At 38.3% G+C, this 25,722-nt stretch overlaps 1 protein-coding gene across 1 annotated transcript in view; it reads right to left on the bottom strand.

Annotated features, from left to right (window-relative positions):
• The window catches only part of LOC120527963 (N-acetyllactosaminide beta-1,3-N-acetylglucosaminyltransferase 3-like), a 60,613-nt gene extending 36,954 nt beyond the window's left edge, over nt 1-23,659 (bottom strand). Inside the window, exon 1 of the mRNA XM_039751958.1 lies at nt 23,135-23,659. Coding sequence (XP_039607892.1) covers nt 23,135-23,138 — 4 coding nt within the window. The 5' untranslated portion in view covers nt 23,139-23,659. The remainder of the gene's footprint in view (nt 1-23,134) is intronic.
• Between the last annotated feature and the right edge of the window lie 2,063 nt (nt 23,660-25,722).

Raw genomic sequence — 25,722 nt, 5'->3', positions numbered from 1 at the left:
TAGAAAGTGTGAATCGCCTTAATACAGTAATCCCTCGCTATATCGCGCTTTGACTTTCGCGGTTTCACTCTATCGCGGATTTTAAATGTAAGCACATCTAAATATATATCACGGATTTTTCGCTGGTTCACGGATTTCTGCAGACAATGGGTCTTTTAATTTATGCTACACCCTTCCTCAGTTTGTTTGCCCTGTTGATTTCATACAAGGGACGCTATTGGCGGATGGCTTAGAAGCTACCCAATCAGAGCATGTATTACATATTAACTAAAACTCCTCAATGCTATAAGATATGCATCCCGCGCGGAGCTTGATTGTTTGCTTGTCTCTGCCTCTCTCTCACCCTCTCTGACATTCTCTGCGCCTGACGGAGGGGCTGTGAGCAGAGGTGCTGTTTGCTTAAAAGATACTGACGCTCCTCTAAAAAATGCCGCTTTATTGCGGTGCTCGGCATATTTAAAAGCACAAAAGCCCACTCATTGATTTTTTGATTGTTGCTTTAATCTCGCTCTCTCTCTGACTTTCTCTGCCTGACGGAGGAGATGTGATCAGAGGGGCTGTTTGCACAGAGGCTGTTTGCTTAGAAGATACTAACGCTCCTTCAAAAAATGCCACGGCAAACTTAAAAGCACATATTGATTTTTTGATTGTTTGCTTTTCTTTGCGAGCTCTCTCTCTCTCTCTCTCCCTCTGAAATTCACTGCTCCTGAAGAGAAGATCTATTTGCATTCTTTTAATTGTGAGAAAGAACTGTCATCTCTGTCTTGTCATGGAGGACAGTTTAAACTTTTGACTAAAGGGTGTTATTTCATGTCTAGAGGGCTCTAATAATGTTAACAGTGTGGGAGAGTTTATAAGGGCTTAAAATATATAAAAATAACTACACAAACATATGGTTTCTACTTGGATTTTCGTCTATCGCTGGGGTTCTGGAACGCAACCCCCGCGATCGAGGAGGGATTACTGTATTAGTTTGCCGCGGTGTAGAAAAGGGGTCCCGTGTTTGCACTTGTCTGGGCTATAGCTCAGGGGGAGGATGAAAAAAATTAAAAGTGCTCACTTTGACTTAAGGCAGAAACGCAGTCAGCGTCCCAAAGGCCGGCACAGCTATGCGCCGGCTGCTCAACTTTTGCTGGGTTCACGATATCAAACGTCTCAGTGCTCTTTGGAGGTCATTCATATATATATACACATATATATTCATATACACACACACATATATATATATGTATATAGCATATATATATATATAAAATCACCACACATATATATATATATACACACACACGGCATATATATAAGTAATGTGTTAAAGTAATGAAAAGAAAAGGAAACATTTTAATAATAATGTAACATGACTGACATTGTCATGAGTGTTGCTGTCATATATATGCCTGCCTAAATAAGTCACCTCGCCGCTCTTACTTTTTTACCGTTTATTTAATCATGGCTAGTGGCGGAAAAATTATAAAATGGAAGGAGGATTACACGGAGTATGGCTTTACCAAAACAATTATTGATGGAGAATCGATTATTCATAAAGCTTGAATTGGTGATCTGTTTTTCTGTGTTAACCTCATATTTTTTCATACTTTTTCTCAAACTAAGGTGGTGCGAGGGTAAAATGAATCAGGATGCGCTGATCAATGTAATCGGTGTACCAGGAAATCATGCATTGACAAAAGTTCCCCTTTGCTTGTAATGCAAAGTGTAATTAAATGCATTATTTTTTAACGCGTTATGGAGCACATGCATCAAAGCTTCTCAGCTGTGCTTGTGCTAAGGAAAGATTTTAAAAATAACATAACATGATTGTTAATGTAACCTTTTGTAAGTAGTGCCTGAAGGATTCAGTGTGGAGAAACTCTAGAGACAGCGTGTGTATTATCTTGTGGATTTTTCTGTGAGTATTTGGTGGCCGTGTGACGAAGTTGCTTCAAAAGACGGCGTTAGCCGCGGAGCTCAGCTCAGAGTGAAATGAGGTAAATGGGAGGGGAGATGATGACGGGACACCCCCACCCACCTTAACTGTCAATCCCCCACAAACACAGTCTCTCGGAATTTGCATAAGCACACCCCTTCACCTGCAATTTGAACTTAGTTAGAAAGTGATCAAAACTCTCGTTTATATCCTGCGTCCTCTCATTAAACTTGTATCCCGCATTACCCGTGGGCATGAGAAACGCCAGCGGCAGCCTGTCTATGAACTTAATTTAAAGTTTAGGTTTACACCGTGCTTTCTTTCCGAGGTAGCTGCACTCATGAATATGGTAGTATATGTCCCTCGCTCGCTTCTTATTGTTTCGCTGCCTTCTCAATTATATAATGCATGTTTTCTTCAGCGCTTTTTGGAGGTCTTCCTGGTTTTCTACGCACTGCGTTGACAGTCAGTTCACGTGATTACGTGGGAGGCGTGATGATGTCACGAAACTCGCCCCACGGCTTTGAGCTCAACTCCATTACAGTAAATGGAGAAAATACCTTCCAGTTATGACCATTACGCGTAGAATTTCGAAATGAAACCTGCCCAACTTCTGTAAGTAAGCTGTAAGGAATGAGCCTGCCAAATTTCAGCCTTCTACCAACACAGGAACTTGGAGAATTCGTGATGAGTCAGTGAGAGCTTTGCCTTTTATTAGTATAGATACTGCGTAATGTACCTGGGCTGGGAGCCTTGAAGTAACAGTATTACTGGAAGTTGCACTATTATTTATTTTATTGTTATTATTTATTAATTAGTTTAAATATTATGCAGTTTAATGATGGCAAAGTTGTTTAAAAAGTAGGGATGGGCGATACCACTGGTTTTGAAATTGATACCGATACAAGTATTTTGTGTGTCTGATTTTCAATACTGATACCGATAAGGAGTATTTTTAAAAAAGCATAGGAATTGGTTTTCAAATTATGATAGTGTTTAGAATGGCTAAAATTAATGGTCCAGTCTGCATTTAAATTAACCAGTATCACAACACAGTATTAAGGTCACCATAACAAATTTATTACAAAATTTATATTGATAGAATGAAGACGACATGTCATTTTCTAACCTGTTTACTCCAGACCAGGGCTATGAGAGGGTGCCGGAGTCTATCCCAGCTGCCATAGGGTACAAGGCAAGAGCAAACTCTGGACAGCGTGCCCATCCATTACAGGGCAAACACACCAAACACACACTATGGCCAAGTTACTTTGCCAGTTCACCTAACCTGCGCATATTTGGACTGTGGGAGGAAACTTACACAGCCACAGGGACAATATGCAAACTCCATACAGGAAGGATCTGGGTAGCAAAGAATGAACATACAAATGTAATAACGATAATATTAACTTTTACATTTTCATAAGGGTTTGGTTTGGTATTCACGAATGTACTTAAACTGATCTCCTTGGAACACTAACATTTACAAAAAAAAATATCATCCCTACATTTGCATTTTCTATTATATTCTGCCCTTCTGTTTTATCGAGAAAGATTTTTGTCATATTAGCTTTACATTTAGTTAAGTTTCAAATTTGTATTTAGAAAAAATAATGCTGACATTTTTACACTTAATCCTATTTTTCCTCTATGGGTGCAAAAGCAAGAACAATCCCAGGACAGAGTGAGCCCATCACACTGTGAACACACACACACACCAGGGGCCAATTTAACATCATCAGTCCACCTAGCCTGCATATCTTTGAACTGTGGGAGGAAACAGGAGAACAATACAATTTTAACAATACAAAATTTAACAGAAAGATATGTTATTACATGAGATTCTGTTACTAATGCAATTAAAGTACTTTTAAATCCTGTAAACTTGCAAAATAATTAATATATTTATTAACACTTACTCAGGCACTTGTTTTTTGGAAAGAAGAACTACCTTTAGTGAAAGTTTTAATCTTCAAATTAGTCACAGCTAGTAAGTATTTTGCATAGTGTTAAGACTATAACATTATGTATATTCGTTCTACTGTACCCAGTTGTGCTTCACTATTATGAGTCCTCCATTATGCTAACAACGTGCTTTATGTTTCACAAGTATTAATGAGTGATAGATGAGTAAAATATTTTACCGTTTAAGTCTTCAGTAAATTCCCTTCTACATAATCCTGCTAGTGGCAGAGTTACCTGAATAACGTCTCGTCCATCTCTGAAAACTTCCTGCACCCTCCCTTATCTGGCACGGATTGCAGCAAAATTGCCAGGTTTCAGACTTGAATCACTTTGATGTTTTAGAAACGATTTTCTACTGATCAGCATGTGTGCTTTTTAACTGTTTAAATGGATTGATTGTTTTGCCACTATACTGCTTATTCTTCTCACAAATATTGCACCAAGCGGCTGTGTTCTTTTTCCATCTGTAGAAAGTAGTAGCATACAATTAAGCTCTCTGTCTGCCATTGGCGTACAGTCTGCACTTGAGCAAGCAGCATGGGTTTATAGCACTGTTTCATGACAGCGCGTCTGCTCATTTTAGTATGTGGGACCTTTAGCATGATCCTTGCTACCGTCTCTTTCAGAAAAAAGTAGTAATCGGTATTTTTGAATGGTACTCGATAACAAATGAGTACAGTTTGAGTATCGAAGTATCGATTACTATGGCATCAATCTTCCCATCCCTAATAAACAGTCACTTTAACATGTCAGTGGACAAAGATTGTTAACATTAACAGAAAGTGTAGTTGGTTTACAAAAAATATTTACTATTTATTCCTTTTCTAAGACATGTTCAGTGCAATACAACATTTGACAAGCACCTCTGGATATTTTACTAAGTCAAAATGCCTCTTTGGATGGTTGAAAATATGTTGTCATAATTAAAGTTTAAGTTTTTTGCAAATTGTGTTCAATAAAAAGGTTCTATATTTTGATTGCAACTGTCATGCAATGGGATTCCTTTTCTTTATTAGTGTGACCCCCTTGAAAACTATCACTTTATGGGGCCAAGCAAACCTGTATTAATACTTGTGTGCACATTCAAATGTTTTTTTGTACAATGTACAATTCTCATGACAGTGGAACAGGTTATTCTTAGCCAGTCTGCTGCAGTAATTGCAGTGGAAAATGTAGTTAAATTCCACTCATGTATGGGAAAAAAATACCATTGAATATCGTGAAACCAGTAAAATTTTGAAAAATACCGTGATATAGAATTTTGGTCATACCATCTAGCACTAACCACCAGATTACCCTCTGGAGTTAAAGGGATTGTCCCGGCCTTTGATATAGCCACACCCTAAGCAACAGGGGTCATGTTATAGGAAAACAGTTACGAACAGACCAAGAGTATGGAGAGCATATACAGAGTGCAGATCTAGTGAATGCAGTGGGTTATACAGGAAGAAGTAGACGCTTTGCCATTGGTTTCTTGGGTGCACATAATCCCAACATTTTGGTTAATAATTGGTGTAAAGCTTTGTCCATCAAGGTTTCCAATTATTGAGTTTTAGCTATTTGTTCTCTAACAAAGTGTTTATGTGGTGCATCATAAAGACAGCTCTGGATGTCATTTGCCTGAGATTGATAAGTCATATCAGATAAGACCCAGAAGCTACAGTTAAATATCAGAGAAGTGGGTCTGGCAACTCCCTCTTGAACAAAGGACTTGTGTGCCAAAGCAAAGTGAGTATTGCATGTCTGTCCTATGAAATTAAGGGGAATATATGACGAACATCAGGACCACTTGGGAAAAAGGATTAGGCAAAAAATAGAAATAGAGAAACAAATGAAAAGAGGGGTTTAAACATGAAATATTGCAAAAATATAACTTATTATGCATCTAAATTATTTTGCTGAAAGCTAGATAATTCCTAAAATATCAATGGAGTAATAAATAAAAAAAGTTAGCATAAATTAGTTAGTACTTCAACAACAACATTTATCTATATAGCACATTTTCATACAAACAGTAGCTCAAAGTGCTTTACATAATAAAGAATAGAAAAATAAAAGACACAATAAGAAAACAAAATAAATCAACATTAATTAACATCGAATAAGAGTAAGGTTCAATGGCCAGGGGGACAGAGGAGAAAAAAAAAAAAAACCAGACGGCTGGAGAAAAAATAAAATCTGTAGGGATTCCAGACCATGAGACCGCCCAGTCCCCTCTGGGCATTCTACCTAACATGAATGAAACAGTCCTCTGTTTCTTCTGCCTCCCGGCTCCACAGTCCTAGACTCTTGTTCTGGCCCAGTCAAGACCTGTGTGGAATTTGTATGTTGCACTTATTTCTGTATGCGCTTCCTCCACAAAATCAGCTGCAAGGCTATGTGGGGGATAGAAGTAGTTAACTAAGATTTATTATTATAGCAACATACGATGTTCTTCAAACACCAGTGAATCTTAATCATTGGTGTACAGAGTACAATGAAATTCTTACTTGCATGGGCTAGAAAACATGCGACATGCGACTGCTCTCCAGCACCATGACAAGTAAGTGTGATAGATAATTACCAGTCAAATCTTGGTCCTTTTTGGAGTGTGTACTGTAAATGTGACGTCCAGCCTGACAATTACTCGCTGTATTCCTGAAACATAATGCACCAAGTAAAAACTACTATCAACTTTGATGGTTAAAAGTGACAATTCAGCATGGATTTAATTTCGTCTTACGTCTGAGGGGCAGCTCAGATATGTGTGTGCAAAAACAGACAGACAATGAGACCTTAAGGTTATAGTGCCAGGAAACATTGGCCACAGTCCCAAGTGTGCATTTGCCCGCAGCTATTTTTACTATATGTAAAGTACTTTGAGCTACACTTTTGTTTCAAAATGAACTACAGAAATAAATGCTGCGGGCAAATCCTGCCTTATGCCCATAATGTTGAAGATAACTTCAAACTGAACACAACACTGCAATGGAATAAAACTGGGTGAAGGAAATGGAAGGATGGGAGGTTGGAGAATTCCTTCCAGTATGTATGCACAGTTGAAATTAGGTAGCTTGTAAAATCAAATGCCATGAAGTAGTATTTGCCATCACCCAAGTTCTTGCAAAATTAATTGCTATTTGAGAACGACAACCCTAATAATAATTTCAGATGCAACTGAAATGGAAAAAGCAGATAACATATATAGGGCAGATGAGAGAAGAAAATGTGAGAGTAGGTAAGAAAACACTATCGTTAGAGATGAAGGGACAGAGAGATTAAAAAGTTAATGTGTCATTAAGACCTAAAAAAAAAAAAAATATGTGATCTCAGGGTGTGAATAAGCTTAGCGTTTTCTGAATTTCTGTGAAGACAGTCTTTAAAGTCCCATGAAACAACACAAATATTAAAGTCAGTGTGGTTATGATCAAGGGATGTGAGGAGTTCTACAATAGGCTTTGTAAGACATTACATTTTAGCAACTCAAATGTGCTCTCTTAAATGGTCTGTTATCCATTTGACAACTTTTTTCACCAAGTCAGTACAGTTGCAATGGGTACTGACATGAGACCTAGCTATGCCAATATCTTCATCAGCTAGGAAGAAGAGCATTACTTTTCTTCCTACATGTACCAGACTCACCATCTCTTTCTCACCTCCTTACACTCTGCTGCCTCTGCAGTGATGAGGATGACTTTTGCAATGAAGCATTCAAAATGAGGAGTTTTTTCATCAATAGAGAATACCCTTATCATTTTTTGGACAGGGTCCATAACCAAGCCAGGAGTAGTCATTCTGAGAGGAACCCCAATAATAAAACCTACATCCTACTGGTTCTCCCATTCCACCCTAACATACTCTATTGCTCTCAAAAGGTCATTAAACTAAGTTTCCTCATTTTGCAGACTGATCATTCCACAGGAGCCATTTTTTCCCCTAATTCTTCCTTGATCTCCTTCCGTTGAAAAGCTAACTTACACAAGCTTCTAGTCTAGCGCTCACTCTACACAGGGAAGTCCCATTCCCCACCATGAGCTGTAACAACAGATGCTGTATTACTTGCAAAAATATCTCACCAACAATACCAGTGTATCAAGTCCCTCAATAATAAATGGTGAACCTGCCATCATTCTAAAAAGCTTACTTAATGCATTTCTTGTTTGTAGTGCCCAGCAAACTACATAGGTGAAACAGGAAGAAAGCTTGCAGAGGCTTGTTTGAGGCATAAAAATTAAATGTCTTCAAAGCCTATTGTAGAACTCTTCACGCCCCTTGATCACGGCCACACTAATCTTTCTTTCCCAGTACTTTAAAGATTGTTTTCACAGAAAAACAGAAGAAGAAAAGCTCATTCACACTCTGGTTTCACATCAATTATTTCACCAGGTCTTAATGACAGACCAACATTTTAATCTCTCCCTTCATCAATCCTAATGGTAGGTTTTTTTTTCTCACCTTTACCCTTTTTATCTACCTTGGCATGGTTTCCTCCTTTCCCTCTTGTATAGGTTACCTGCTCTTTCCTTTTTCAGTTTCATGCCTGATGAAGGCTACAGTATACAGCTGAAATGTTAGGTCTTTAACCTTCTTTCCTTTTCAGTATGGAAATAACTTTTTATTCCCCTATATAAAATGCATATACAGCAGAGTCTGCTGCTTCATCTACGGCACAAGAAGGCACATTTGAGCTATCTGAACTGAAAGTGTTGCTCGCTGAGCTCACGCAAGATATAAAGAAAAGCGAGAAGGCTAATGAGAAAGCAACGGCAAAGGCACTTGAGAGACTGAAACAGGAATTAAAACAGGAGATGAAACAGGCCAATGAATGTCTGCGACAGGAAATCCAACAGGCAAATGAAAGGCTGCGTCAAGAAGTACAACTTGAACTTCGACAGGTGCTGGGTAAAATTGAAGAGCGCATTGAGAAAAACTCGGTTAAACTGAGCACGCTTGCTGATCAATTGGAGCATCTTAATGAGACACTCACGAATCAGATCGAAATAGCCGAACATCTAGCTGCCAGTGCCGAGGAAAGAGCAGTAAATGTCAGTTCGGAATGTAAAAAACTCGGAGAAAAACTTGGAGACAGACTGGCTGCTTTAGAAGATGGGAATAGAAGGTATAATGTCAGAATTGAAGGCCTGCCGGAGAATCGAGAAAGTTTAAACCCGGTGAAATTCGCAACTGAACTTTTTTCTAAAATAATCGGGGGCGACTTTAAAGCAGAATCTGAGATAGCAGCGGCTTACAGCGTCTGATCAAACACCGTCAGACCCGACCAAGATCTTTTATAGTTCGTTTTGAACGATTATCATTTAAGTTAGAGGTGATGGAACTCCTCAGAAAAAGGAAGATATTATATATGAAAATGCCACATTCGTCTTCCCTGACTTCTCTCCAGCAACAGCTATCAAAGCGCGCCTTCTATAATATTAAACAGCTGCTACGGCAAGCCAATGTCAAATACGCCTCCTGTATCCGCAAAACTGAAAGTGGAATGGCAGGGTCATTTCTATGTTTTCGCTAGCAAGGAGGAGGCAGAAAATGAATTAAGAAAGCTGATCCCGGGACTATTCTGATACATAATTGTGAGTCATGGCGGTAAATGATAAAGCTAGGATTAATAATCTACTGTCTGATCTATTTGTTTTTAAAAATACGGGTTTTTTATCAGCATATATTCTCATATTCTTATATTATTATTACTTACTTATTACTTATCATTACTTAGTATTACTAGGGCTAAATGTTTATGTTTTATTGTGCTTAATTACGTTTTCCTCCTCTTTTTCTTTTCTAATTATTTCATGTGTACCCTAAATGAGACTGTTCAATATCATACCCTTGGTTTGCTGTTATTGCTATTACTGCATTAAGACTTGTTATGCTTGTTTTGGACACATCTTTAACACCATCACCTGGGTTTATTATCTGGGGATATCATCTTAATGCACTAAAATTGCTGAAGATTATATATATATATATATTAAGTGCAAAATTCTTTTCTTTTTTTTCTTTTTCCTCTTTTAAAGACTATATTGGTAACAGATATCTCTATCTTTTAACCTTAAAGCGCCACTGCATGGGGGCTTGATGTGCTTTGGACGTGCTCTGTCTCTGGGTATGTCAGAGGACTGGGACTGCATGAAGTGGGTTTTAGCCTCACCTGGGGAGGCAAAAAGGGAGGGTGGGGGTTAAGGGGAAGAGAAAGAGAGCAGGCTTGATCTATATCTAATCTATCATCTCAATCTTTATAATTATAACTATCAACGTAATAATAAGCTGCATGGCAACAACTCTTGGGGGAATAGGAAATTAAGACCTAAACTATTTCACTTCCAGTTAAGACTATAATATGACATCAAAAACTCAGAATCAGTGTCTCCATGATGGGACAGTTAACTTCGTAAGCTGGAATGTTAAAGGCCTGAATCACGAATTAAAGAGAAAGAAAGTACTTTCTCACCTAACAGGTCTAAATGCTAAAATAGTATTTTTACAGGAAACCCACTTACTAAGTAAGGATCAGTTCCGGCTGAAAAAAGACTGGACTGGCCAAATGTTCCATTCTAGTTTTACAAAGAAAACTAGAGGGGTGGGAATTCTCATACATAGAACAGTACCATTTGTAGCATCAGATGTAGTATTGGATCCTGAAGGGAGATATGTGATGGTCATGGGAGACTTATCTAACTGTAAAATGATTTTGATAAATGTTTATGCACCTAATGTTGATGATAAGGAATTTATACAAAATTTATTTGCATCCATTCCCAATCTGAACACTCATAAACTTATAATGGCTGGGGACTTTAATTGTGTTCTAAATCCACTTTTAGATAAGACTTCCTCCACAGGGGAACGCAACTAACACCGCAAAGATAATTACAAAGTTTATAACTGATCACAACTTATCAGATCCCTGGAGGTTTTAAACCCAAATTCAAGAACATATTCTTTCTACTCACCAGTACATCATTGCTACTCAAGGATTGATTACTTCTTTATAGATAATAACTTCTTGCCTAAGATTAAATCTTGTAAATACGATGCTATTGTTATTTCAGACCATGCTCCGATGATCTTGGAGCTGAAATTACTAAGCCCCATACACTCACCCGCAGATGGCGCTCAATCCGCTTCTATTAGCTGACGAGAATTGTACTGAATTTATATCCAAACAAATTGAATTCTTTCTAGAGACAAATACATCCCCTGAGATCTCTGCAGGAATACTCTGGGAAACTCTTAAGGCCTTCTTAAGAGGACAGATTATCTCATATCTTTCCCACAGAAATAAATCCGAAGCGAAGAAAGTAGCAGAGATAAAAGCGAAATTACTAAAATAGATGAAGAACATGCCAGACTACCAAGCGAGACTCTACATAAGAGGAGGCAGGCTCTACATTCAGAATTAAACCTCTTGACAACTAAAGAAACCGAACAACTAATTTACAAATCCAGACATCATTATTATGAACATGGAGAGAAAGCTAATAAGCTTTTAGCGCAACAAATTCACAAGCAAGATGTGCATAGCGCAATCTCGTAATTACTAACACGAACGGAGATAAAATCATCGAACACAAAAATATAATGTACACTTTTAGAGACTACTATAAATCCCTATATACTACTGAGTTTAAAGAAGACAATATACAATCTAATGCATTTCTGGATAAATTACAGATACCACAAATTGACGCTTTTAGTGTGGAGGAACTCGATAAACCTCTGTCATTATCAGAATTACTGGATGCTATAAAGTCACTCCAAGGTGGAAAAGCAGCAGGCCCTGACGGCTACCCTGCAGAGTTTTACAAGAAATTCTCCGCTCAGCTAGCTCCCTCCTATTAGCAACATTTACAGAAGCCAGAGATAACCAATCTCTTCCACAAACCTTTCGCCAAGCACTAATCACTGTCTTTCCAAAACAAAATAAGGACTTATTACAATGTGCATCATACAGACCAATTTCACTTCTGAATAACGACGTTAAAATACTCTCTAAAATCATAGCTAGAAGGATGGAGAAAGTGCTCCCCTCAGTAATATCACAAGACCAAACTGGATTTATTAGGGGCCGACACTTATCTTCAAATCTTGACGCCTGTTTAATGTAATATACTCACCAACTAAATCAAACACCCCAGAAATATTATTATCATTGGATGCAGAAAAAGCATTCGACATGATTGAATGGAAATACCTTTTACTATTTTGGAGAAGTTTGGGTTTGGCCCGAACATTTGTGCATGGATTAAATTACTGTATACTAACCCAGAAGCTTCAGTTTGCATCAATAACATTTGCTCAGACTACTTTAAACTAGAGCGTGGCACAAGACAAGGATGCCCTTTGTCACCACTGCTGTTTGCAATTGCCATTGAACCACTGGCAATACATTGTCGAAATACTGATCAGATAAAGGGGATTAGCAGAGAAGGACTGGAACAGAAAATCTCATTATATGCAGATGACATGGTACTGTATATATCGGACCCAGAAAATTCTGTGCCTGCAGTCTTAGCAGCACTCACAGAATTTCAAAAGCTCTCTGGTCTCAGAATTAATCTGAATAAAAGTGTACTCTTTCCGTGAATTTCAAGCATATAATATTAGATTAGACACCCTTCCTTTTATCATTGCAGAACAGTTTAAATACCTCGGGGTAAACATCACAAGTAAACATAAAGCTCTTTATCAACAAAATTTCGTCGTCTGCATGGAAAAAATTAAACAAGACTTGCATAGATGGTCAACCCTTCATCTCACACTAGCTGGAAGAATTAACACTGTTAAGATGAATATTCTTCCTAAGCTCCTTTTTTTATTTCAAAACATACCAATATACATTAATAAATCGTTCTTTAAGCAATTAGATTCAACAATAACCTCATTTATTTGGAATTCTAAACATCCACGCATCAAAAGAGCGACCCTACAAAGACAAAAGGCAGAAGGCGGCATGGCTCTACCTAACTTCCAGTTTTATTACTGGGCGCAAATATACAGTCGATAAGAACCTGGACACAAATAGAAGAACATACACAGGCATGGACCGCAATAGAAGTAAAATCCTGCAGTACTTCTTTGTATTCCTTGCTTTGTGCTCCAATAAACACACGTTATCGGCAATACACTAATAACCCAATTGTGCTCCACTCACTTAGAATCTGGAACCAATGTAGAAAGCATTTTAAGACGGAGAAGCTTCTTTCTGTGGCACCCTGCAAAGAACCACCTCTTTCAACCCTCACAAACATATGCAGTTTTAATATCTGGAAAAATTTGGAATTAACTTGCTTAGAGATCTTTATATAGACAACGTCTTTGCATCCTATGAACAATTACATTCCAAATTTAACATTCCAGCTACAAATTTCTTTCACTATCTTCAAATCAGGAACTTTGTTAAACAGAACCTTCCAGATTTTCCTCATCTTGCACCCTCATCCACGCTGGAAAAATTATTGCTCAATTTCAAGGAGTTAGACTCCATCTCTACAATATATAAAATCCTTTTACAATCCCTTCCTTTCAAAGATCCAAGAGGACACTGGGAAAATGACCTCTCAATTAATATATCAGAAAAGGAGTGGAAAGTAGCAATGCAGAGAATTCACTCAAGCTCCATATGCAAAGCATACAATTATACAACTCAAAATTATATATCGAGCACATCTGTCTCGACTAAAACTCTCCAAAATGTTTCCAGGGCATGATCCAACCTGCGAACGTTGCAACCAAGCCCCAGCCTCACTAGGTCACATGTTCTGGGCCTGCTCCAAATTAACATTATTCTGGACAAAAATTTTTAATTACCTCTCAGACAGTCTTGGACTCACAATCCCTCCTAACCCATTAACAGCTGTGTTTGGGGTTCTTCCAGAGGGTCTTAAAGTGGAGAAAGACAAACAAATTGTGATTGCATTCACTACACTGTTGGCACGCAGACTTATTCTGATAAACTGGAAGAACCCAAACTCTCCTCTTTTAAGTCAGTGGGAAACTGATGTGTTATATTATTTAAAATTGGAAAAATCAAATACTCAGTTAGAGGATCTGTGCAGACTTTTTCAAAACATGGCAGGATCTAATCAGTAATATTTTGAAATGATTTTATAAAGCACAGAGAATTTGTTGATTTAGGTATTTTTAAAAGCCTTAAATTTTATACCGTTTGGCTTGCTCTCTCTCTCAAGGGTGAGGATCGATCTGTTCTTAGCATAATTCTTTTTTTTTGTAAAACTTGATTGCTATGTATTGATTGTAATAAAATTAATAAATAATAAATAATAAAAAAAAAAAAAAAAAAATGCATATACACACACAGGCAAACAGACATGCATTTGTCCCAGGGAGAAATTTGGCTTTTTGCAGAAGATCATTAAATAAATAAACAAACAAATAATAAACAACAACAACCTTCCCCTCAAATACACATCAGAATAAGAAAAAAAAGAAAGTTGGCAAAAAATAAAAAAGCAGTCCCAGTCAAGCAATGTAAAGAAATATGGCTGCAAGTATGAAGGAGCCCCAGTAGTGTTTCTTGACACACATACATCAGTACATTATACACACACACTATACATTATACATACAATTTGGCAAAGCAGCTTGCAACTGTGCCATCTGTTATGTTTCAGCCTGGGTCCAAATGACCCTTTTATGTGTGCTTTGTTCATTTTTAGGTTAACATTGTTATTTAGTTTCTTTATGTCTACGCAATTTTTCCCATGTGCCAAGCATTTCCTTTCTGGGTGGATCCCCTAGGGGCAAAGCAACCTACACTTCACTGTCAATTGACTGCCCACATAGAAAAGTATACCATTAAAGATAATGATTTGAATATATTCAAAGAGAATCACAAGCATATATGAAAATATATATTATATCTCAGTGCACGTTAGTAAAAGTAAAAGGTAATTCACACAAATGCCTGTGCCTGTATATTTTTTATTTTTCTTAGCAAACTGTAAACCACCAACATTTCATGAGTCAAGGTCAGGTATGTGAAGAGAGGATGACGGGCAAACCAATCAAACCCCACTTTTTTTCTCAAGGTGGTGAACATGAGCTGAGAACTAGAGATAATGATGGCAGGAACTGGGTGGGTTGAAGGTAGAGAGAGGGACTGTCAAGGGGGCATGATGGATGGAATAGAGTGTTATGCTCATTAAGCTAGGAAATCCTGGTGGAGCTAGAGGTAGGACCAAAGCAACGGCAATTTGGAAGTCAGACAGGAGTGACAGATGAGCGGAGTGAGGTAAACTCTTGATAAGAACTGTAATAAAAGTAAGGTAGCCCCAATGCCAATTGCTCATTTCACTGAATTGAGACGATTCTGTACTTTTTGTAATAAAAGAGTACCATTCTGCCTGCATATCCCGAGGTCTGCAAGTGCCTTCTTTGAACAGAATGTTTCTGCCACAACCCTATAAAGGCTGAGAAAAATCCACAACTCCTTGAAATTCATTCAATGCTCCGGAGCTTAATGAGGGTCTTTTTTAATTTTCCGAGTGCTTTCTCTGAATTTTCTGGGTTTTCATCTTTTGCCTTATTCGTTGCACTTCTGTATTGGGACACTATTTGCTTTGCGACTGCCTTTTTCAAGGAACTCCTTTTTGAATTTTGAGCTCTTCAGAGTTAGACTTAAATAAGATTTATTTTTACAAATATGCATAGTTATGAAGATTCTATGTTTGCCTTTTTAATTTCTAGCTGGGGTTTGACAGTTTACCCCTTCTAGTGGGCATTTCTGAGGTGTTTTTTGAACCCCAAGTTCATAACATTTGTTACACTACCAAGTCACCATCACTATTGTTCATGACCCGGTACAGGACATTCAATCTGTGAGATAGCAGTTCTGAACACTGTGCTATTGTGCCACATTATTTTAGGAAATAATTTCATATATTTCAGTGTTCCTCCAATTGCAAATCAACTACAGTAATTACTTAATCCGTTCCAGACAAATGAGGGCATAATTTCTAAACAGCACCTCCAACTCTTCAGCTTCTGATGCTCTGTCTGTGTAATTAATAGTTAATCCAGGACAGTCCTTCCCAGTATAGCAAATAAAAATACATGGATACCAGAGTAAATAACTGACAGCAGGGAATACACCACCCAATCACCATTACTATTGCAAATATGCTTCAAATTTTAAAATTAAAATAACTGATCAATTTAACAGATGCCTGATATGACATAACAACCAATCAAATTTGTACTTATTGCTTACATTAACAAGTCACGTCAAGAAGCAAAATGTTAAAGGCAAGACGTTCCACAGTACTTACGGACCAGTTGTCTTTTTTGATTATAGTAAAATACACTTTTAGAAAAAGGCTTCAGTTCTAAGCATTTTTTTTGCTGATTTCAAAAATATGTTCAAAAATGCTTGCATTGGTAAATCTGTACACAGTGGGATGCAAAAGTTTGGGCAACCTTGTTAATAGTCAGTATTTTCCTGTATAAATCGTTGGTTGTTACGATAAAAAATGTCAGTTAAATATATCACATAGGAAACACACACAGTGATATTTGAGAAGTGAAATGAAGTTTATTGGATTTACAGAAAGTGTGCAATAATTGTTCAAACAAAATCAGGCAGGTGCCCAAATTTGGGCACCGTTGTCATTTTATTGATTCCAAAACTTTTAGAACTAATTATTGGAACTCAAATTGGCTTGGTAAGCTCAGGGACCCCTGACCTACATGCACAGGTGAATCCTATAATGAGAAAGACCATTTAAGGGGGTCAATTGTAAGTTTCCCTCCTCCTTTAATTTTCTCTGCAGAGTAGCAACATGGGGGTCACAAAACAACTCTCAAATGACCTGAAGACAAAGATTGTTCACCATCATGGTTTAGGGGAAGGATACAGAAAGCTGTCCCAGAGATTTAAGCTGTCTGTTTCCACAGTTAGGAACATATTGAGGAAATGGAAGACCACAGGCTCAGTTCAAGTTAAGGCTCAAAGTGGCAGACCAAGAAAGATTTCGGAAAGACAGAAGTGACGAATGGTGAGAACAGTCAGAGTCAACCCACAGACCAGCACCAAAGACCTACAACATCATCTTGCAGCAGATGGAGTCACTGTTCATCGTTCAACCATTTGGAGCACTTTACACAAGGAGATGCTGTATGCGAGAGTGATGCAGAGGAAGTGGATTTTGGAATAAGGTGCTGTGGACTGATGAAACTAAAATGGAGTTATTTGGGCATAACAAGGGGTGTTAAGCATGGAGGAAAAAGGAGCACAGCATTCCAAGAAAAACACCTGCTACCTACAGTAAAATATGGTGGTGGTTCCATCATGCTGTGGGGCTGTGTGGCCAGTGTAGGGACTGGGAATCTTGTCAAAGTTGAGGGACGCATGGATTCCACTCAGTATCAGCAGATTCTGGAGACCAATGTCCAGGAATCAGTGACAAAGCTGAAGCTTCACCGGGGCTGGATCTTTCAACAAGACAACGACCCGAAACACTGCTTAAAATCCACTAAGGCATTCATGCAGAGGAACAAGTACAACGTTCTGGAATGGCCATCTCAGTCCCCAGACCTGAATATAATTGAAAATCTGTGGTGTGAGTTAAAGAGAGCTGTCCATGCTCGGAAGCCATCAAACCTGAATGAACTAGAGATGTTTTGTAAAGAGGAATGGTCCAAAATACCTTCAACCACAATCCAGACTCTCATTGGAACCTACAGGAAGCGTTTAAAGGCTGTAATTTCTGCAGAAGGCGGATCTACTAAATATTGATTTCATTTCTTTTTTGTGGTGCCCAAATTTATGCACCTGCCTGATTTTCATTTCACTTCTCAAATATCACTGTGTGTGTCTCCTATATGATACTGTATATTTAACTGACATTTTTTATCGTAACCACCAATGATTTATACAGGAAAATAATGACTATTAACAAGGTTGCCCAAACTTTTGCATCCCACTGTATTATATGCAAAGTAATGTTATCAAATGCAAAACTAAGATGCTTCCTAATGCTGGCCGGAAATGGCATTTTAGTTTGGCACCTCCTTAGCCAGCTGTTGTGTGTCGAATAAACCTGTTTTCATCAAACTCAAAACCTGGATCAAACTAGTAGACAAATTATGTAGTACCTATCTATGTATTTGCTATTTATTTTTTATTTACTTTTCAATTGATCAAGTCTGTATCCTTTTTTTTTTGTTGTTTCTGCTGCTTTATGCATCTGAATTTCCCCATGGCATTAATAAAGTTAAGCCTAAATACATATATTCTGCGACTCGAGTTATTGCATTCACAGTAAGCAATTGAAATAATCACCATGTTACCACATTGCATGAAAGAACACAACCTTCTCAAACCTTCACATTCAGGAACATAGAGAGCAAGCAGCCCGCGGTACAAGGCAGGAATCAATCCTGAATGGATTGTCAGTACATCAAAGGGTACAATCATCTATCACCAATGAACTGAGAATTAACAGAATGCACATCTTAAAGATTTAATAGCAAAGCAGAAGCACCTGTCAGAAAAGCCATGCAAACATGGAACGAATGTTGAAGCTTCACAAAGTTCATGACCCGGTACAGAACACTCAATCTGTGAAATAGCAGTGCTGAACACTGTGCTATTGCGCCACACTATTTTAAGAAATAATTTCATAAATTTATTTCAGTGTTCCTCTGATTGCAAATTAACTACAGTAATTGATTACTAAATCCGTTCCAGACAAATGACAATTTCTAAACAGCATATCCAACACTTCAGTCTCTGCTGCTCTATCTGGTAATTAATAGTTAATCCAGGACAGTCCTTCCCAGTATAGCAAATAAAAACACATGGAACAGACAAGAATACCACAGTAAATAACTGGGAGTATGTGCCCACACAAAGGGCCAATTGACTGGACAGAATGAAGCCATGATGACTTTTACACGGTCTAAGGCAGACTGAGATCTGCGAGTGTACAGACGGCTCTAGTCTGTAAAATGTCTTGCGTTATTGAATTAGTGGCCTCCACATCATTATTAGCACAATGTAGAGTGTAACCGTATGGCAAAATCCCCCCCCCAAAATAGGCTGGGTTAATGAGAATGGTCTGTTTAATTAATATAAACGGAATCTGCTCTGAGTACATGAAACAAAAACAGTAAGCAGGGTCTCAACAAAACAAAAGTAGATTTATGAAATGGAGAACAAAATTATCATCCATCTAAATAATATTAACACGTATGTACAGATAAATGCAGGTGATGTATGTGTAGATAAAAGATTTCACACACAAGCAATTACAATATAAGCAGTAGTTTTTAAAAGAAAAAATAAACTTGTGTGTATTTAATGGCTCGACAAAACAGATGTAATCAAATAGACTCAGAAGCTTAACACAAACATTATAAATAGGATTCACACAAAATACAGTAGAATAACATTAATTCACAGGGCCATGTGCATATCACCTAAGGCACTGGAAGGGTGAAATGGCAGCCGACATTCAGTCACATTTGTCTCCCCCCCTCTAATTAATTCACACTTCTGTCTCCCAGACAGAGATTGCAGCACACTTGCACACATATGGTTTAAATCTTTTTATTTTTGCTTTTGGTGATAATGCACAATTTCTTGTACATGCACACATTTTCCACCTTACTGTCTGAGAAACTTGATCAGGCAGCCACAGCAGAATGAAAGGCAGCAAAAAAAAAAAAAAGGCATACTGTCTTCTGGGCACAGTCCCAACGGGATGAAATGCCAAGAGTTCTTCACATTACAGTAGGAACACCGTGGGAAGGGGGTAGGCTACACAACTCCAAATATATCTCTAAACTGAACAAAAAAAAAAAAAAACCAGCTAGCACAACTTGAGCCAGAGTTCAATATCAGAGTTTAGAATTCAAAAATAAAAAACTAAATCTATCATAGTCCTACAAAATATACCATACATAAAAAAAAAATCTACAGATATAGTGACAATTCATGTTTAAATTTCTCTTAATTGGATTAGCAAGTTAAAAAAAAACCTTCTACAAATCTAAAAATAAAAACAAGTTTTCAGAGATGGCTTTGACGAATGGCTGCATCAGCATAAATAAAAGCTGAAGACACAAAATGTAGACCACATCTGAAGAAGGCTACACGGCTGAAAGAAAACTTAACAGCAAGAATTCACAGCAGAGCACAGCACATCAAATCAAATCCACGATGACTTCACTGTCATAAGGCTACCGTAGGCAGTTTAATAGTCAGGAAACCGCTAAAGCTGAGCCTCCTGAACTCAATACTGCCATTATCTTCTGTGTATCCGAAGGTCTATTCACTTTTTACATCCAAGATGCCTCGCTTAAAGGTTTTCCAGTGCTGTATCTGTCCTAGTGTCTATATAAACAAAGAGAATTCCACTTTCTGTATTACATCTTGCCTGAAGAAGGAGCCGGAGTTGCCTTGAAAGCTTACATATTGTATTCTTTCTAGTTAGCCAATAAAAGGTGTCATTTTGCTTAACTTCTCACCATATACAGAATACTTAACACTGTACAACATCCTAGTACTTCTGTGTATCAGAATTTCAAGAAATCTATCTGCATCTCAGTTTAGTTGACCGACAGCATACAAAAAGTGCAGAAAAGGGAAGTCTGCTCCTGCATAGCGAGGTTGTAATTTTGGGGAGGTTTGGGGTCTGTTGGACCAGTACTTGTTCTGATTTACAAAAATAACCTTGATTTTGGTATAGTTAGTAAACTTGTGAAATTCACAAATGAAACAAAAATTGTAAGCAATAAGGAGAGCTGTGTAAACTCTTGGAAAATAAAGTTCAATGCGGAAAAGTGCTACACATGGACAAAAGAAATGTCAATTGCAAACAACAAATGGAGACTGTCCTATCCCTCTTAAATATAAAGGTGCCAGAGCGGTTCTTCAGACAGATGCCAGAGGGCAACCACTTTTGGTTTCCAAAAGAACCATCCACATGATGGCTCCCAAAAGAACCTTTAAAATTTATTTAGATGCATAACAGGCTCCATAAATAGCCATGAATAGATGAGAAAAGGTCTGGAAATACCAATTGGATCCTGATTTTAAAAGAATTCTTGCTACATGCAATAACACAGGATACTGCAAGTTCAGATTTTCTTGATCTGTTATGTATCCTGCTGGGGAGAATAACATACTTCAAAGATTTCTGGTTTGTCCATATATTTGGAAACCTTTCACACCACAAAGAACTGATTTAATTTGCAAAAAACCCTTCATAGAATTAAACATTTCATTGACAAGCAATGATTCTATGAGGTATCGCACAATCCAGTAAAGTATTATTTTTAAGAGTGTACAGGTAGAGCAACTTCCGAAATGGATTTAGACGTTTCCACTTTCAACACTTTCATCATCTAAGCCAGTGGTTCTCAATCTTTTTTGCCTCTGGACCCAGCTTAATCTCTGTTTTGTAACATTTAGTAACAGTGTACATCCTTAAAACTAAAAGGTGCCAGAGCGATTATTCAGAACAATGCCATAGGGGAACCATTTCCAGTTCCAAAGGGACCCATCCACAATAAAGTTCCAGTAAGACCCTTTATCCATTTAGATCTATTACAGACACCTTACTGTATATAACCATGATTAGATGGTGAACAGATTTGTGAAATACCAATTCATCACGATTTTAAAAGGACTATGGCTGCATATGTCCAATAACACAGGCAAAGTCCAGTTTTTCTTAATTTGTTAATGTCCTGCAAGGTAGCCAACCACATATTAATTTTCAGCTTTTGATAGCAAAATACTCCTTTTGCGTCCAGTGTTTTGATAGATAAGGACTATCATTGTTAACAATACGATCTTCCTCCAGCAACAGAAAAAAAAAAGATCAGACAGCTGACGCCGTTCATCTCCGCGTGTATTTCAGCTTGGACGCACTGAGCGTAGTTCAGCAGTTGCCGTTGGCATGGAGCTTCAGCCTGACTGAGCTCAAATGGCAACTGCAAGTGTAAATCCGAAGGGGACACGCCGCGTTTCCAGTCGTTCGTTTCACGTCAGAGCTCTCAGGCAGAAGAGGACGAGCACAGTGAGAAATCAGTTACTTTATAAATCTCTTAATACTTTTTGAAAATGCTGAGCGACTGAGAAGCTGCCTAGAAAATCTGGCAATCAAAGTTAAGTGTTTGTAGCTGCTTCGTAGACATTACAGTTTACACGCTGTGCTATCACACAAACCAACACGGCCAGCACACAAATATTTATTACACATTCTGTGTGGGAATTAATAGAAAATGACCTTCCGCTGGGCAGAATTATTTCTATCTCGATTAGTAAACGATAATGTTCCTCCGGAGGTTGAACAAGCAACTGGAGTATGAAAGGTTGTTTTTTTCTTAAAACAAAAATGAGTTTAAAAAGGCCATCTTCGAAACTTTATTTCCTTTAATGTTAATCTCGGAAAGCAACTACATCATGTGACTGTCTGCTTTTACATTTGACAGATGTCACCATCTTGCGGTTGCTCGAGTTTTATACTGTTACGTAAATCGCCATATATCGCGCTATGTAAATGCAAAATAGTTGAATAAAGGTTACAGAAATCGTGCGACACCTCCTCGGTTAAACGACGTGGTGTGTGTTACCCGACGACGGTCCGTTTGTCTGTACGCTGAAAGGCACGTGTGCACGAAGAGAACTAGACGGCCTTCTCCTACAGGCTGCTCAATGATGTCTCGCTTGGGCGGATCAGCTGTCGCTTTACCATGAACCGGGTTGAAACCGTAAACTGTGGATCTTTTCATCACCTGGCTTTGCACTGGTTTCATTTTCAAAAATGATTTTTGGCGTTTCACTGATTGACAACTTTACTCGACTCGAGACGTCGCTTACCAGACATCGACTTTACGATAAAGCAGAAAACGCTCTAAACATGTTTGATGGAGAAGGAAATGGCGAGACTCCTGGTCTTAGTTTTCACGCGAATCCGACCCAAAGCCGAATACTTTCCACTGGGTTTTTGTTTCCCAGGAGAAGAGCCATGGAATTTGTTTACAGAGTGGTGTCCAAATCGTAGTTCCTTAGAATACTACGGGGGTTTCGGGGTGGCGCTCGAACAGCATAAATGAAGACGAGTCCGGCATACAGGCTGCGTGCATCAATGGCACATGTGGTGCCCACAAAAATAAAAAAAAAAATTAAATAACAAATCGCTGTCCAAAGGTGGGGCGAGTGGCCCCACGCCCTCCTCCCTCAAACAACCCGACAGCCCCCGATGCGACTCCAGGTCTTCTCACCCATTGTGGTGCGTAAACACTCCTCCCAACCAGCTTCGAAAGTTCTCCGTAGCTTGTAAATCCTCGGACGTCTGTCGAGTAGGGTTATAGTAATAGACGACAAAGGACGTTTCTGCACTTATCCCTCCCACCCTCGACTCCGCCCACATCCTAACACACCAGTCAAGTCAGTAAGGACAGTTGCCGATCTCCGAATAGCAGACCAAAGTAAGGTGCTCCCCGCGATACGTAGTTACGTGTGATTTCGGACAGTAGAACTCGGGAAGGCTGCTCGGTGGTCTGTAACTGCCGCATCCTCACTTGTCAAGTCTTCTCCGTTCAGCCCATAGGGTCTGTAAATATGTGGATAGCATCAGGCGCAAGACTGAAAACGTTCTTGTCGGGAACGTTTATTGCGGCAATTTACCAGCACGTGCGAGTCCATGGACAATGAGAGGGGGGGAAACCCGAGTATTCGGCGAAAACCACACAGAGGAGAGGAATACTCGTTTTCATGCTTCGAACTAACTAATTGACCGGGAGGTATTTAAAGGCAACGCCCCTTAGTCCATATAGCGCTGCGCTGATTGTAAGAATACAAAACAAGACACGGGGTAACAGGTTAACACAACAGTGGAAATTAAAGTGTGTTAGCGGCGACAGGAGCACATGGTCTGCTGAATGAAGATAATTGTGTAGGTGGGCCTGGCTGGGGTCAACGAGGTACTTTTACGAGCATCCATCATGGCAAATAGGTAATAGTTTAGAAAGTGGAGCGTGTCTAGATAATGACTTGAAGGAGCGGTCATTAATGCTTTTTTTCAAGTATTTAGTAATGCAGTAACGTGCTCTAGCCTTTAGGTTGACAATAGCATTAAAGGGGAGAATGGGCATTATACAGAACAGGATTTGTTACACTTTAATCCTGGACTCAAACCGGTGCTCACTTTTTCTCCCGTGTTTTTAATTTTAAAGGCATTTGGATAAAATTCCAGGGGATTTATAGTATTCCCAAAATAAAAATAGAAAAAAATGGCAATGATTGCTGATTACTGCAGGCTTGCAATATGAAACTCATAAAAATATTGTTTTAATTGTGACTAGTTATTTCATGAACACAAAAAAAAATGTTTCAGTCTTAGCATATAGGTACAAAATTGCTAATTAAGTTTGAACAAATTACACCTTATTAATGAATACAATGTTGTTCTAACTCAATTTAATGTGGAAAAATTGAAGCTTAGGACTTCAAATCCTTCTACTGCCATTGTGTGACCACAAGCAAGTCACCTCATCACCTGCCTGCTCTCCAGTTGAAAAAATAAAATATTGTAAGTCACATTGGATAAAGTTATCTGCTGAATAAATAATATTTTTAAGACATGACATTTGCCTTCTGGGTTGCATCTAATAACAGACCGAAATAAAGCGTAGACAAGACAGGTTAAGGTAAGGCAATTTGATAGTGTATATTTACTCAAAAAAGGTTACAGGATATGTATCAACTCTACAATTTTCTCCAATATTCCTTATTAAAAGATTGTATGGCACTGGGAAGAAAGGAATTTCTGGAACGATTCATGTGGATTTTCAAAGCAACTGTCCATCATTTATTGAAGTTGCGTTTTACATGTCACGGATGTCTATCATCATTTGAGGTTATTTCTAGTTTCTTTAGCATTGTCCTCTCACACACACAGTTGCCAGATCATCTGCATTAGCCCTAATAGTTTTAGCTGCATGCTTAGTAACCATCTGGAGCTTTTGTAAATTTTGGTTTGTCAAGACTACTAAACCAGGCAATGAAACTGAATGTATTAACAGACTGGATCATACTGTGATAAAAGGACAACGTGAGGTCCTTGTCTACTTTAAATAGTTTGAGTTTATGGAGGAAAAGTAAGCGCTGATTGCATTTAGAGAATTATATTTTGTATTTGTATTCCAGTTAAGATTGTTATCTAGGTTAGCCCCTACTGTATGTATTTATATTCAGTCACATTTTCTACCTTCGCCCCTGAACAACAATGGGTGAATGCAGATTTCTGTCTCTTAAAATAAATTAATATATATATATATATATATATATATATATATATATATATATATATTTAAAGTGAGATGGTTTATTACACCAGTTTACCATAAAGTCCACTTCATTTAGAGAGTGACTTTCATCCTCTCCAGATATGCGTCCTATGAGTTGGTCACTTTGAAGGACAGGTGATTGGCAGGATGACGCCAGACTTCGCCCTGTGTCCAGACGGTGCCATCTTTCGCCTTCACGCCTGGTGCAGCTGCGTTGTTCTTATATGTGAGTCGACGTTTCTTGCGGGGATGGCTTCTGTTCTCTTTCTCCGATCTGAGTTCACCTCTGTTATACTGCATCTTTATTTGAAAACAACAGTGTCAGATCAGGGCGCGTGTGAACGCGACTGAGAGAATAAAACAGAATAAAAAAAATACTAACTTTAACAAGCACTATAAATTTACAGTGGCTGTTACAGACGCAAATCAAATTTATGTTTTTATTGTATAATATTAACAATAATAGCAGCTCTCTACTCAAAATGGTAAACTTGAGAAGCTGCCAGCATTGAACCCAGAAC

This window comes from Polypterus senegalus, chromosome 4, assembly GCF_016835505.1.
Source record: "Polypterus senegalus isolate Bchr_013 chromosome 4, ASM1683550v1, whole genome shotgun sequence".
Taxonomy (NCBI): Eukaryota; Metazoa; Chordata; class Cladistia; order Polypteriformes; family Polypteridae; genus Polypterus; species Polypterus senegalus.
The sequence above is the reverse complement of the archived record's forward strand: the minus strand, read 5'-3'. Positions and strand labels throughout refer to the sequence as shown.